Source organism: Buteo buteo, chromosome 11 (genome assembly GCF_964188355.1).
Source record: "Buteo buteo chromosome 11, bButBut1.hap1.1, whole genome shotgun sequence".
In the NCBI taxonomy this organism is placed as follows: domain Eukaryota; kingdom Metazoa; phylum Chordata; class Aves; order Accipitriformes; family Accipitridae; genus Buteo; species Buteo buteo.
Genome location: NC_134181.1, coordinates 29,292,075 through 29,306,434, shown reverse-complemented (window position 1 = coordinate 29,306,434; position 14,360 = coordinate 29,292,075). Strand labels below are relative to the sequence as shown.

The 14,360-nt window shown below is 46.5% G+C and overlaps 1 protein-coding gene across 3 annotated transcripts; it reads right to left on the bottom strand.

Moving 5' to 3' along the window:
• Window positions 1–354: 354 nt before the first annotated feature.
• On the bottom strand, window positions 355–14,177 carry KCTD10 (potassium channel tetramerization domain containing 10). 3 transcript variants are annotated; one of them, XM_075041170.1, is made up of 7 exons: window positions 14,074–14,177; window positions 12,285–12,498; window positions 7,524–7,693; window positions 6,583–6,672; window positions 5,818–5,870; window positions 4,898–5,093; window positions 355–4,305 (listed from the first exon to the last, which is right to left on the bottom strand). In XM_075041170.1, the coding sequence occupies exons 1-7, from the start codon at window positions 14,074–14,076 to the stop codon at window positions 4,087–4,089; spliced, it is 945 nt and encodes a 314-aa protein (XP_074897271.1). In that variant the 5' UTR covers window positions 14,077–14,177; the 3' UTR covers window positions 355–4,086. The 3 variants fall into 3 exon arrangements, with proteins under 3 accessions (XP_074897271.1, XP_074897272.1, XP_074897273.1); XM_075041171.1 differs by having other exon boundaries at window positions 6,583–6,669; window positions 14,074–14,176; XM_075041172.1 differs by lacking the exon at window positions 14,074–14,177 and adding an exon at window positions 13,056–13,329.
• Between the last annotated feature and the right edge of the window lie 183 nt (window positions 14,178–14,360).

Sequence of the window (14,360 nt, the reverse complement as noted above, 5' to 3'; positions counted from 1 at the left end):
TGGGAATTCTCTGCTGCCTCCTGCCTGGAAGCTGCAGCTGTACAGCCACTCTCTGTGTTCATAGTGCTTACTCTGCTGCCTCATGTTGAGGCAAACTTGCGTAGCTACAGCTACAGCTTGCTTTGGCTAGACTGCAACTACAGCCTGAAGATCCTCAACTTGCTGCCTTTAAGTCTGGGGGTCTGCAGAGTCCTTACAGCCAGATCGCTGGTGTCTCTGCCATGAACAGCACCAGGAAGTAAAACTAACAACTGGGGGCAGGATGGTGCCTGGTATTTCTTCCTGAAAGTTCCTTCCAGCTCCATGGATCACGAGGACAGCATGCTTCAAACAAGTAATAAAGTGACTTGCATGTAAATATGAAATAACTTCTAATTTATTGTGTTATATTTAAAAAAAAGTACATATTGCAAACATCAATCATACACTGAAATCCAGCTTAAGCTTTTTTTTGTGCATAAGTATAAAGGGGGAGGGAATGATTGTACAGAACAGATGAATTTGTTGCTATTGTCCACAAAACAGAACAACTCCATTAAGACTGAAAGGTTCTACCTACCCTGTGCTCTAAGGTAAGGCTGGAGCTTCCAGAAGGGCTCTAACCAGGGGCTGTCCTGCAGCAGGTGGAGCTCAGGGTGGGATCCAAAACCTGCCTTATGTAAATACAGGAGCAGCTGTTTTGGTGCTACAGCTACACTGATACAGGTGGGAGTAAACACCCTGATGGGGAGCTTTAACCCAGGGGCTGGTGGTCACTCTTGCCTCTACTGTGCAGCCCTAACTGGGTTACAAGCTGGAGATTTTAGTCCAGCTTTTCTGCATTATGCTGATGGACAAAATCACTTCCACAGGATTTTAGTCAGCTCTACTCAGCTGTACTGTCACTATTAGTGTCTGGGGTGGGGTGCTGGAGAATCAAAGCATTAACCCTGTTAATATGAGGCAGTACTAGATAACCTAAAGAGCTGCTTGTAACCAGGACAGCTGCCCTGTACCCCACCTTCACCTGAAAGCTGGGGAGGCAAAACCATTTACTGTAAAAAGGCTCAAGAGCTGAGAGCATTTGTGCAATGGCTTTAATAAAGTCCCTCTCTGCAGACCAAGGACAAGTGGCCAGTAGGTAAAGGATGTTCTAACACAACAGCAGTACATCTTTACTATACAGCTACAGCACACAGAGGGTTAAGTCAGAAGTGTGTTAAGGCAGAGTCTGCCCATAAATGCAGTAACAAAACTTAAACTTACTCAAACTCTCCTGGAGTGACTTACTAAACCAATAGCTACGTAAACCACTGTACAAAGATTAAAAATAATCATCCCCTGTTTTTCAAGAACTTAGTTTGCAAAACCTGAAAGAGGAAATCCTGAAGCCAGTTAAGAATCTATTTACAGAGAAGTTAATCACATAGATGTGATCTGTCAGGTGCTTAGCACTGGTGTCAACACATGTCACCTCCTGGAGCTGAACCTGCTCTTACACCACAGGACGTGACTGGATTTTGTCTGAGCAGCCAGGGCTGGGTTGCTGGAGTCTCCCCTGCACTGTATGGGGAAAGCAGGTACTTCAGCACAGCTGAGGATGAAGATAGCCTCTCCCTCCTGTCTCACAGGAGAGAGCCAGCTCTCTAGCATTAATGAAGTGAGCAGGGTTTGCCGCAGGACTACCACTGTATTCTACAGTCATTGGCTGGTGTTTCCTTTTTACCCACTGATGGCTGGCAGGAGCACAGTGGGACTGCTGAGATGTGGGAATTAGTTAGTTAGTTAGACCAAATGGCTTTACACAGTGCAGAGTCTAGACCCCTTCAAGGGCAGTAGGTCTGCTACAGATGCTCAGAAACCCATAAACAGCCCAGCCCATGCCAGGAAGTGTCAAAGTACACAGTGCTGGAGAAACACAGCAATTCAGAGGACTTTCCTTCCACACTCCCTGACTTATCACATAAGGAAGGTAAGAAGGGAGAGGCACTGGGTCCTTCACAACGACAATCTGCACTATGGACTTCTACAAAGTGTGTTGCAAACACAAGTAAGTACAGCTTAAAATAGAACCCTGTAACCGTCAGGACATCGCTGAAGCTGCTGAACTACAGGATAACCATTTACTGTTGAGCTCTTATAAATCAGTAACTAAAGAAGAAAGAGTAGAGGAGACAGGTACAACAACCACATCTGCCACAGACACCAGCTGTCTGTAACAGGAAAAAAAGTCTTTGGTTACTAGAAAGATGACCTCAGCCTACCTTTGAAATCTTTTTAGCTTTACTTGATGACCCAAAATTGTACCACTGAGCAAACATTTAATGCTTTACTTTAGCCTCTATGGACAAGCTATACATAGTTTGGGCTGTAACTGCTATGTCAAATAGAAGCATTGGAGTAATGTAGCTGGTGATGCTGGCAACACCTTTGGTTTTTAAAATGTTAACATTCCATTAACAGCCCTGAGCTAGGAGCAGGAATCCTTGCAGCAGGAAGTTGGGCAAAAGCAAATAACCACCTCACTGAGGAACAGGAACACAGAGCTGCTGCTCTGTACAAGATGTCTGGCCACTAAGGCCAGCACTAGATATTCCAGATGAAGGGTCAAAAAAATCTCTAGAATGGGCCACAGCGCTCTGGTGTCTGCCAAGGTGCCAGCCTGATTGCAAGTTTAAGACTTCCTACATCAGGTTTCTCTCCTTCTCAGGATTTGTTACATTAACCATTAACCAGCTGTGGTTCTGCTCATTATCCTTTAGCATCCAGCCCTACTGAATAATACACGATCTTCCACTATAATTGTTACTTGACTCCACAACAGGCAACAAGAGATGAGGAGGTAGATAAAATATTCATTTATAATAGAAAAGTACTCTTAGAAAACTAGACTACAGAGGTCTTCTCTACACAACATTTTAGCTCTGCCCTTTCACACACAGCTGCCATTTCTGAAAAGACTTGGAATATGCTCAGGATGAAGTCAAACAAGGAAAAACTGCCTCTGGGCCACTGTCTACTCTTCTTCCCTGTGGCACTCCCGTTGCCCTCGCTCAAAGCAAGACAATGCTCCTGTATTGGTTACAGAACTGAACTATGGCTGCTGGCCTCCTACCTACACTAGGCTGGCATAGAGTGTTTGAACCTGCAATGACTATTGCTTTACCTGTAGTAAAGAAACCACAGCTTACCAACCTGCCATCTGATGGAAATAAACTCCCCAGCTGAGACCCAGGGTCAGGCAGAAGTTCTAAGCTCTAATTGGTAGCAACATCACCCTAAGGAAAAGTGAACACATACAATTTGCTCCTCATCCTCCTTTTGGAGGAATTTTAACATCTTCCACCCTTGAACTGCATGGATAAAGCAGGGGTGGGTCTCCACAGTTCAGTGCTGTAGAAGCTCCACTGAACCTTTTGAGGAGGTCCTGAGAGCTGCAGGAAGCCACAGCCAGCCACCTGGCCAGCCAAGCCCAAGCAGCTCCTCCTGCTCCGTCCCAACATACCAAGGCCTCCCTCTGCCCCCCAGCACTACAGGAAATCTAGTCAGCACATGTCATTTGTCCTTCTGGGAGTCACACTAGGGCACTCCTGAGCTACCAACCCTATCGCCTGCAGGCCTGGAAGAAAGGGAGCTCTGCAGTAGCTCTGGTGTGTTTACATCACTGCATTTCTCCCACATCTGAACGCCCAGGAGGAGAGAGGGTCAACGAGTGCCCGGTGGGAAGGTATATGGCTGACTGACCTTTTTGTTTGTTTTTTCTTTTGTTTTGTTTTTAAAGTGCAGGATAATTACTAAAGCCAAAGGAAGCCAGCCCTCTTCCTCTCTAGCCACAAAATAGCAGACAAGAGTGTTAAAAATTCAGGGCATTTCTCCAGATGCTCAATAGGTCCTTACAGTATCTATTGTATGCCCAGTAACCTTATTTATTCTTGTCCTAGAACTACCGCATTTAAATACCCCAAATAATCTAGTTTGTTACAAAACGTAATTTACAGATTTTGCTGAACAGAAGTTAAACCGCTTGGTCCTCTGCTGCAGATAATTGATCAGACGAAGGGCAGCACCTTCCAGACAGAGCTGCGCAGTCTGCTGCTGTCGCTCGGCTCACTGATGCAGATGGGCCCTGTCATCCGGACGTTTAATATGAATTCTTCGCACGCGTTCAATGCGCTCTCGCTCCTCATCTTCATCTAAGTGATGGGAGCGGCCAGCTGCCCCTCCTGTAGCTTCCAAGAGCGCGTTGTCAGGTCCCCTCCCGTCCTGGGACTCGTACAGCAGAATGTTCAGTGTCTCCTCATAAATGCGGGCTTCTGGGAACTCCACCTGCCCCCCCAAGAGAAACAAGGTCACTCTCACCTATTGCCAGTCACTGCAGGCACCAGGTTACCTCATTTTTAATTCCTGCTATGCTTTTGTTTTTAAAATTTCTTAATTGCAGTCTAGCCACAAAAATCCTTCCTAGCACAATCTTTTCTGTTTTATTATTTGCTTTCAGCTTTTGAACCCAGCAACCAAATTTTTCTTTTTGGCACTGGCCTGCCCTCAGACTGATTTCTCCTGGGAAAGGTAAGAAGGCACGGGGAAGGCCTGCCATTGCTCACCAGGATCTGTCTTTACACAGGGGTGTAAACCAAACTTGGTTAAATGTGCAAGTTTGTCTAAAGATAAAGAACTGGACTGAACTCGCATTATGGAATATCACAATTGCCCTGTGTGAAGTGCCACAGCCAAGCAGTCCCCGCCTTAACGAACCCACAGGATGAGCTCCACTGTGCTGCTCCCACTTTGAATGGCATTGATTATTCTATAGAGATGCTAAACAATGAAAGGAGTGTTCAAAATGGAACAGATGTCAGGATGCCAGTCTGACAGCAGCTGGGCCCATTGCTGGAAGCATTCAGGGGTTTACTCGTACCTTTGTCTGTTTTTTCTCAGTAGCATAAACAATGGAAGTGCAACAGACTTCGGCAATCTTCCGCCCCTGCCCATAAAAAGACCAGCAGCAGATCTCATCTCCAATCACATCTTTTATAAAGAGCACTCTCCCATTAAACCTCAAGGACAGCTTATCAAATAGCTCAATGTTCTTCAGCATGTTGTCATCAGAGTTGCTGTGAGAGATGAAGGAAGGCAGCAGTCATGTTAGGGTAATTAGGACAGCACACAGAATAGAAGGGGGGTTCGGGCATTTACAGGCCCGTACACCTAGTTTCCTTTGACTTACTGTGTCTCTACCAAGGTAGTGTTTACAGTTGGTATCCAGGACTGCAGTGGATAACTCATTTGACTAGTACAAGCAGGAAAACCTGCTGCTGAAGAAGCAGTAATACGACATCAACAGTACTGTGAATAATACTGTCCCAGGCCATTTAATTTGTGTACAACATTCTATCACCCAAATTCCTAAGCTCAAGCTCAGCACCAGCTGGATGGAAACAGCATTATGTCATGAAACATACAGAGACATAAGGAAAGGGGGACAAGGTCCCAGACGATGATTTTACCACTTACTGAGAACACTACACCATGGAACGCTTCCTGTATTCAATTAATGTGCTGTAGCCCACAGGGACTGCAGGCCAGCAGTTGGCCAGGAGTCTCTGCCAGCTGCACCTAGGTATTAGAGGAACCCCTCTGCCACAGAAATGGCACACGCTTAGCCTTCCATTGATGACAGTAGGATCCCCTCTGACTCAAGTTTGAAATTAATTGGGAAAAAAATGAGTGCATGCCAGCACCAATCTGTCATTGCTTCTGAGTGAAAAAAAAAAAAGCAAATGCTTATCATGGATTTTAGTCTATGAGAAACTTCAAAGTCCAGCTGAAGTCATTTACCTGGTGTAGGAATATTTGTTGTTGCTTCTGTTATACAGCAACTTCACAGCTGGCTGTAAAAAACAAACCACAGATCAGTTAACAGGAAGTGCAGTAAGAGCTGGAATCTCAGCTCAGTCCAAGACCCCACAGCAGAGAAGCTGCAATAGGTACATGACACCATCAGGCCCAAGCCCAGTGGGATTTTGCTGTTGTTGTTACTGTTGTTGCTGCAAAACTGTCATGCGCAGGTCAGCAATGGGCTGCAATCCCTTCTGACCCCTTCTGTGGCTAGATCATCATCTGTTCTCACTCACTCTCTGCCTTTTTGCCAAGGTTAATCATTATCACCAGCCTCCTCCCCTCTACCTGCCACATTGAGCAGGCTTCCAGAAACAGGAGTCATTGGTTCACTTTAGCTAAAGAAAGTGTCTGTCATTAATAACCAGAGTGGACGAATAAATGGGAGATCTAATAGCCCTGAGGATCTGCTCAATCAGCCTGGTACTGCCCACCCCCTCTATTTTAATATCTTAAGTGAAGAAATATATGGCCAGGCCCAGCCTGAGCAACATCTGACTTTTAATTCAGAAGAAATGTTTAGTCTGCTGTAGATTTTCAGTGCTTTGCAGCTCAACAGTTGGAAATGCATGTCTTTTAGGGTAAGCAAGCCCATTGTTGAAAACTAAAGACCATTTTCTAACAATACTTCGTCAAGGTCCCATGCAAGCCTGGGGCAGCAGGCCAGCACCTTTCCAAGCCACGGCACAGCCCAGCCTCTCTTACCTTGTTAGAAGTGGCTATAAGTTTTTGCTCTTCTTTGGAAGATGTGATGACTGGTACCTTGCAGAATGGTTCATATGCATCTTTGTTCTGCTGAAACAAGAATCAAACAGCAGCTGAATGTAAATAGGCCTTAGGGCACCCTCATATTAACTGGGAAGGTCCTGCATATTCTGCACTAAGAGTTCAGTGTGCAATCCGTCCCTACACTACACTGAGTAGCTGTTTCTGGTCCACACTCTGAACCAGGCTGGCACTCCAGCTACCAGGCAGCATTCCTCTGGGACAACCTGAGATGCTCATTTCTGCTCTCTACCACTCTGCAAACACAGGGACTTGATGGTATGTACCAATTTAAATGGCAGGATGTGCAATATGGCTTCACTCAAACAGGACACCAGTAACAATGGCTTCAAACCAAAGCCAAGCACCTCAGAGGAAAACAAAGAACAAAACGGGACTCCCACCAGCCTGTGGCTACTGTGGATAGAAGAAGCTGCTCTGGTCTGGCCAAAGGACCTACCCCATTCTGGTCAATGGTGGAAGTATTAGCTTTTGTCTCAAAGCTCACACTGATGACAGATCATTTCACTGTGTAAGACCCTGACAGCAGCAGAGAATGCTGCAGAGGAGCCAGGCTGCTGCTCCTTGCACACTCCCAGGGGTCAGTGGAGGGAAACTGAGCTACTGTTTATCCCTCACTGTAACTGGGTAGCACTAAATGTTGAGAATAATTCCATACCTTTTTCTGGATGTGACCAGACTCCAGCAGATCAATGACATGAAGTATTTCAATTTAATCCCAGCCTCAAAAAGGCACCAAGTGGAGGCCAGCAGAAAATCTTGCTCTGCCCAGATGCTGCTTCCCACCCAGAGCAGCCTCATCTTTTTGACCTCTCATTGCAGCCAGAGTAACCTGACTCCTCCTTAGCTCTACGACCTACCTGCAAGGCTGCCTGGCACTCGTCCACCAACCCCTGGACCAGGTAGTACTTTGCTTCAGCCAACAACTCTTCTATCTCCCTGCGGCTCTCAGGGAGCGGCACAGCCCCATCGCGCAGGTAGTTCAGTATTGTCCCAAAATGTTTTCCACAGCGGTCGATCAGGATCCAGCCTAGGGACAGAAGATGACCACAGTACAGGAAAAGCAGAGGCAAACATGGCAAAAGGCCTTGACACTGGCCTGGAAGTGCTGTACCAAGCAGGTTCCTGCCAAAAGACACTAACTCCAGTTTCTTGCTTGAGCTGGCGAGCAGACCTGCAGAAAGCACAGGCAATTTATCGTCTCCTGCCTTTCAAGTGCAGAGTGTGTGGGAGTAAGGCAGGAAGCTCCCTTGTTTCTCATAGTTCCCCAGTTACTGACAAATGATGAACTGAAATGGAGAAATGAAGACTTCTCATTCTCAAACCAACCAGCTCTGTTCTACCTCTACTCCCGAAGCCTTGACACATTATTTTCCTCCCTTCTGTCTTAGGGCCCTGTTACATATACGTGTGGCTGTTTCTTATAGGCAGCTTACTAGAGCCAACCAGACTTGCACCTAAACACAACACGGGGACCTGCTGTGATCCAGTAGATGTGCAAAAAGGTCGACAAGAAAAGGGCAGCACAGACTTGGCAGTGTCATGGCAAACACTGTTTCAGTCTCTATATTCCTAAAGTGCATTCATTTGGTAGAGCAAAGTAGTTACTAACACAATGTCTTAAACTGCTGAAAGACATGACACGACAGCATGCGTAAGCAGAATGTAATGTACAGCCCCTGCCCTGGAGCTCACCAGCACTGCTATGTACTGACAACGGTGTGAAGAAAAGAAAACAGAGATACAACCAAAATGCTTTCCAGTTAGCAGGCGATCAAAGGATCTGCACTTCACCTCTTGTTGCTGGTCTGTTGCCTGAATCAGGCTGGACCCTGAGAAATGTTAGGCAATATTGAGACTCGAGTTTCCATAAATGAACAGATGGCCACTCTTACGGGCTGCAGCTCAGGAATGCAGCGAGGAAACGTTTGTGGGGAAGGAGTCATATTTTGGACAAATAAGGAAAGTAGGTTAAAGCAGACCCTGTATGTTCTGCATGAATGGAATCACTAGTAAAGTCTGAACATTTGGTTCAATTTGGAAAGTGAACACAGCCCTTTCATGCTGTTCTGTGGAAAACTGAGACACTCTCCAGCAGTTTACTACAGGCTTTCCATCTCCCTCGTTACCCTGCTGTCTACATAAAACACAATGTGTGCTCGCAATTGTAATTTTACAGACTGTAATAACAAACAAGAAAGCTGGAGGCAGGAGAACTAGCGACAGAGAAATCAAAGAACAAAAGACTGATCCAGGCTAATGAATACAGTATACCTAACCAACCAGAGCAGAAAAAAGCCCATTTGTCAATGCAGAGGTATATAAAGCAAGATCTCCCATTTTAAAGCAAAGAGGGAGCACAAGACATGATAATAAACAAGGACATACATATTCCACAAATGCAGCCGTTGACAGAGTTTACTAGAGTACACCAACATGTAGGGAGGTAAAGGGCAGGCTGAGAGCAGAATTAGATCCCCAAACTTCTTTGTTATCATCTCCCCTGTGAATCCCTCTGTAGGCTGTAAAAATCTGCTGCAACTTTATGTTTACAGATGGTGAAACCAAAGCAGAATTGCTCATTTTCATGGGGGGTGGGGGGGAGGGGTGGGGAGTGGAATGAGAAAATATTTCAAGCAGCATTGCAAAATACAAGTGACTGCTAAAATAGATTTCAAAAAACCTTCTGTTTTAACCAAACAGCCAAGCATACAGCCAAAGCCAGATGACTCACAGGAAAGCGACCCCGCTGCCACTCAGTCACGCCTGTGCAGAGCCTAAGAAGTGGGTTTCAGCTGTAGTCTTTTAAAGCTATTTTTTAATTGCAGTGTTACAAAAATGTCCTGTGATCCATTTACTGATGTAGGAATACATAATCCATGAACTGTATGTACACACACTAGACTTTTAGGAAATCATCTTTTGTTTTACCAGAAGTCTTAAGGACAGCATCCAAACACTCAAACTAAACCAGACTACATTTTCTGACTAAGCCTTGACAGATGAAATAGTAGCCTGACACTGGAGACTGACTGCTGCTCAACAGTCTTACTAGCAGCTGAATGAAAAACACACATCTTGATCAACTGGTTAACAGCAGTGGGGAGTGAGGAAAAAAAACCACACTGCAGAAAGGAAAATTGGAAACAGATGGATGCACCTGGAAAACTCACATCCTTCTATCTGCTCATTATCATAAAAATAAAATTTTCAAAATACGCTGATTTGCTACAGTTCATGAACAATTTCTAAGCCAAAAATAATCATCTGCCACCCACTGCCAGAGAACTCCAGTCTTTTCTCCTACTGCCCAACTAGCAGCATGTTGTAATTGTTAAGCTTTGAGAAAGAGCTGGGGAGATGCTGCTGGGGTCAGAAGAATGCATCTAAACGAAGAGGAGGACCCCGCGTGACACATTCCACAGCCGTTTAAAAACTTTACTCCTTCCAGTTTCTCCGCAAGTCTGGCTTCTTTTTCTAAGAAACACTTTGTTTTGTGCCAGATTTTGGGTGTGACCAATTAGCAGTATTTTGAAGAATTTCAGATAAAAAGAGTTTCCTTTAGCAGCTATAATGTTATTGTCCCAGTTTCCAGCATCACGCCAGGCAAGGGGAGATAAAGCAAGAACTACTGCAATGGGAGTGTCTCAGTTACAACATACAGGAAGTATCAAATTCCTATTAAAACACAAACTGGCTAAATGGAACAATCCCACACAGACACTGTGGGATTCACAGCAAAATAAACTTGTGATTTTATGTCTCAAGCATGATATTTTAGCAGATTAAACTCCAGTTACCCTCATATTAGCAGTAATATTGTCAGCTGCTCTCCAGCAAAAAGTACCTGCACCTACATGGACTCTGAGCCTTGGGAACGTGATGTACCAGCCCTCCTGTGGTACCTACCCAGGAAGCCGGGAGGAAGCACTGAGACCATGCCAGGGTGGGCTTCCAAAATTAATTTGGAATTTCCAATCCATTTCCAAACTGAAGGACTTGGGAAGTCTCGAATTATCAAATTTTGTGAAACACAGAACAGCTTTAGGGAGGGACAGGAGGATGCTTTTGGAGTTGCCTGAAGCTTAGCAGCAAGGGGAAAGGTCTTCAGTGAACTGGTTCACAACTTTTCCACCAGAACACCCCCTCTAGTCTTGCCAGTAAGGGTGCCGATTACCATTTGACGGGGCTTTTTTTCAGTTTGACCCAAAGGCTAGCTTTTTTATGCAACCTGTACAGCCCATGAGAGGTACCCAGAGAGCCTTTGATCTGGAGCCCACCAACTACAGTGTTGATGTTACGGCTTTACAGCAGCTGAAACTTATACAAGGCATGGTATAACACCTGGAACAATGCAGCTTTTTTTCCCCAGCTTAAATATGAGGACTTCCAGCTAAAACAGGAATATTCAGATAATTAGGTTGTATTTTTTACAATTTTTTCCTCCAAACCCAGTTCAAGTCCTATCTCAAGGAAGCTTATCACAAGAGCCCTACTAAATCCATCACTTGTTCCACACAACCTCTAAATATAGACTATTCTAAAGCACTCAAAACTAAGTCCAATCATCTAACCATGTACTACATTACACGTATTACATTACAGCAAGTTCAAACAGAATTTTCAAATAATTAACTAGTCACAAGAAAGGTGTTTTGAACCTTTAGGCTCAGCGATGTGGTAGCTATTGTTAAAGACAAGGTATCCAAGTCCACAAACATAGTTATGGGCAAAACGTCAGCGCACAAATAGAAAGCTGTGCTTCCAATTAGGCACACTGTGGCACTCCCACAAAGCGAGAACGCTGACATAAAACTATGCTACCAGTGCAGTTATAACAAACACGTTTTAGCTATATTCTTAACTTAAACATAAATGTTTTAAAGAATCTCAGCAGAAGATAAAATCGACGTATCTGGTAAAGAAGTGAAGTATTTGAGCGCTGCTCCTTTAGAACACTGTAGTTTGACATACAGCACATTCCTTCTTTCCAGACACATTTAATGTGGAGAGACCCATTTGCTAGCTCTCTCCTTTTATTGTCAGTAATACTACAGCAAATTTTCTAAAAATTTTGCAACTGGTTTTATTTTAGTGAAGCCAACAATCCATACTCCCACAAGAAAATAGTTTCATTTAAAAAATTGGCTTTTAGCTCATAAACCTTCCCCCCCAGCTCTTCAGAGCAAATTTTATACTTATATTTGAGGTAAGGAAACAAGATGAGGGAACTGCCTTCTGAGCTTCCAAGTAAATACACCAGTCCCGACTCATAGTTTCTTAGTCACTATCCCCACCATTTTCCATATGCTTAAGAGCTTTAGCATTAGTATTTCAAAAGAAAAAGATAGCCTGTGCTATCTGGGCCTGAGAGGAGCCTCAGGACTTCTTACTGTCCTTTTGTTGTTCAGGCAACTATTCAAGTCATACGTGTCTTTTGTTCCACATTTTTTCTCAGTTGTACAAGTTACAAGTTTTAACACTAATAAAATGTAGAAATATCTGGGCCTGTGACTAGATGTTCCTCTCTGTTCTCTAATATTTTTCTCTAACCCCTTCTGACCTATTTTCACTGAAAAGGAAGGAAGCTGGTGTGAGGGACACGGGGAGTAGCCCCTTACCTTCACTGTCCGTGAGGACTTCCATTCGGCCACTGAACATGGCCTTCAGCATGGTGTCCTGCTTGGTCAGGGTCTGCATGGTGGTGTAGTAGAGGGCACCGCCAATGTTCAGCTTGACATACTTGGAGCTCGGACTCGTCCCTTTGAAGGAGGTCGTGCGAGTCGCAGCCGCCGGCACTGCTGAGCTCACCACACTTTCTCCCGACATCTCTTCCTGCAAGCAAGGAGTTACCAGTTAGACTTACAGTTCCACTGCATGTCACCCAACTTTATGCTACCATTGGTTATTTTACACAGAAGTAGTCATAGATGTGCTGGGCACTATCAGCCTCAGCTCCTCTCTGTCTCTTTCCAAAGTTCTCGAGCATTTTAGACGTTTAACTTTGTGTTCCTTCTGACAGTGACATAAACCAGCCAAAGAACATAAATCAACTCAGCCAGCAAAGAACCCTGTGAATGTTGAGCAGTGTTTTACACTGTAAAAGCCAATACTTTCCCACAAAAACTGTGTTCATTTCTTTCACAACTTCTAAAGCTTAAGCTCTTACTTCATCCATAATCTGCTATGTAATTGGACAATTCCCAATAGACAGAGCTTAAGCAGATGATTCCTGTGTGTTAAAATGCAGACTATCCACAGATTTTCTTGAGGCTTTTTTTCCTTAAAGCACATGTGGCTCTATAGAGAGCACACACAAGCTTCCCATTCTCTTCCCTGCCCTCCCACATTTCTCAGCACACCAAAACCCAGTGTCCAACATCCCCCACTACCTCTGCCCGTAGTCCCCAGACAAAGTGGACTCCAGTCAGCTAACGAGGTCACACGCTGTAACAGGAACATGTTAGCTTAGCACTGCAAATGCTCTGAGAGCCGCTAACGATAAATCCTTAATCAAGCTGCGTCCCTGTGGTTAACTGTTTTGCCTCACAACGTGACAGGATGGAATGATTAACGCCCTGCCATCTCAGGCAGACCCAGGTCCTACAGTTTTCAGAGCACGCTGCCTGACTACTGCACTAAATGATTTTTTGCTCCGCTACCATGAAAAGCAGAACTATCGGATGGCAAATCTGAACGGAGCTGTAGTTAGGTGTCCATGCTGGGTTTCACAAGGTGAAGAAGCAGGATGGGCAGAGATGGCCGCAGTGGACTGTTCTCTCTGACATGGAGCCTGCCCAGGGCAAAGGCACCAGCCTCAGCCCCGGCTCTGGCTCCCTCCAGCAGCTGAACATGCCCACAGCTCGGCCAGGAATCGTGCCCAGGCTCCCAGAGCGGGATCCTGCACTGCAGCATGACCCAGCGCACCAGGGCCGCAGCCCAGCACCCTGCCACCCGACAGGACACAGAGTCGCGGGGCTGCACCCCGAGCCCCCCAGGCCTGCCCTACCCAAACCACACCACCCTCTGGCCAAGGGCCAGCCCGGGAGGACCCGACCCTGCCCGCACACACGAAAATCAGACCGCGGGCACCCCGACTTTTGGGAGCCAGATCCCACCCAAGAGCCCTGGACCTGCTCCCCGCTGTCTAAGACCACCCCCCGCCCCCATTCGGGGGCTGGACCACCCCCACACCCCTCAACCTCCCCACCCTTCCCAGCTCCTCCTCTCTGGGGACTGAAACCACCCCCCCCCCCCCGTGCACCCCACCCTGAGGGCCGGATCCCCAAATCCTGCCTCACCCCAGGCCAGCGCCCCCCCCACCCCCCCCGTGGAAGGACCCCCAGTCGCGCCCCCCAACCGCAGCTGAGCAGCCAGCCGCCCCCAGGCCCCCCACCCCCGCCGCCTCACCATGAACGGCGCAGCGCAGCCCCACGGACCGAGCGAGCGGGAGCGCCGGGGCGGGGGGAACTTCCGCCCCTCTGGTGTCACTTCTGCCGCGGCCCGGGTGCGCCACCAAACCCTTCCGATGTTCCGCTCGGTCTCCCCGCGAGGGGCCGCGCTGCACTCCCGCCTCCGGCCCGGCCCGACCCGACCTATCCGGCGGCAACGAGATCCGGAGCCGGCTTCCCTTTTTCCCCTCAGCCGAGCGGAGCCGGCGGGTGAGCGAGAGAACGAGCGGGCGGAACGACAGCGGC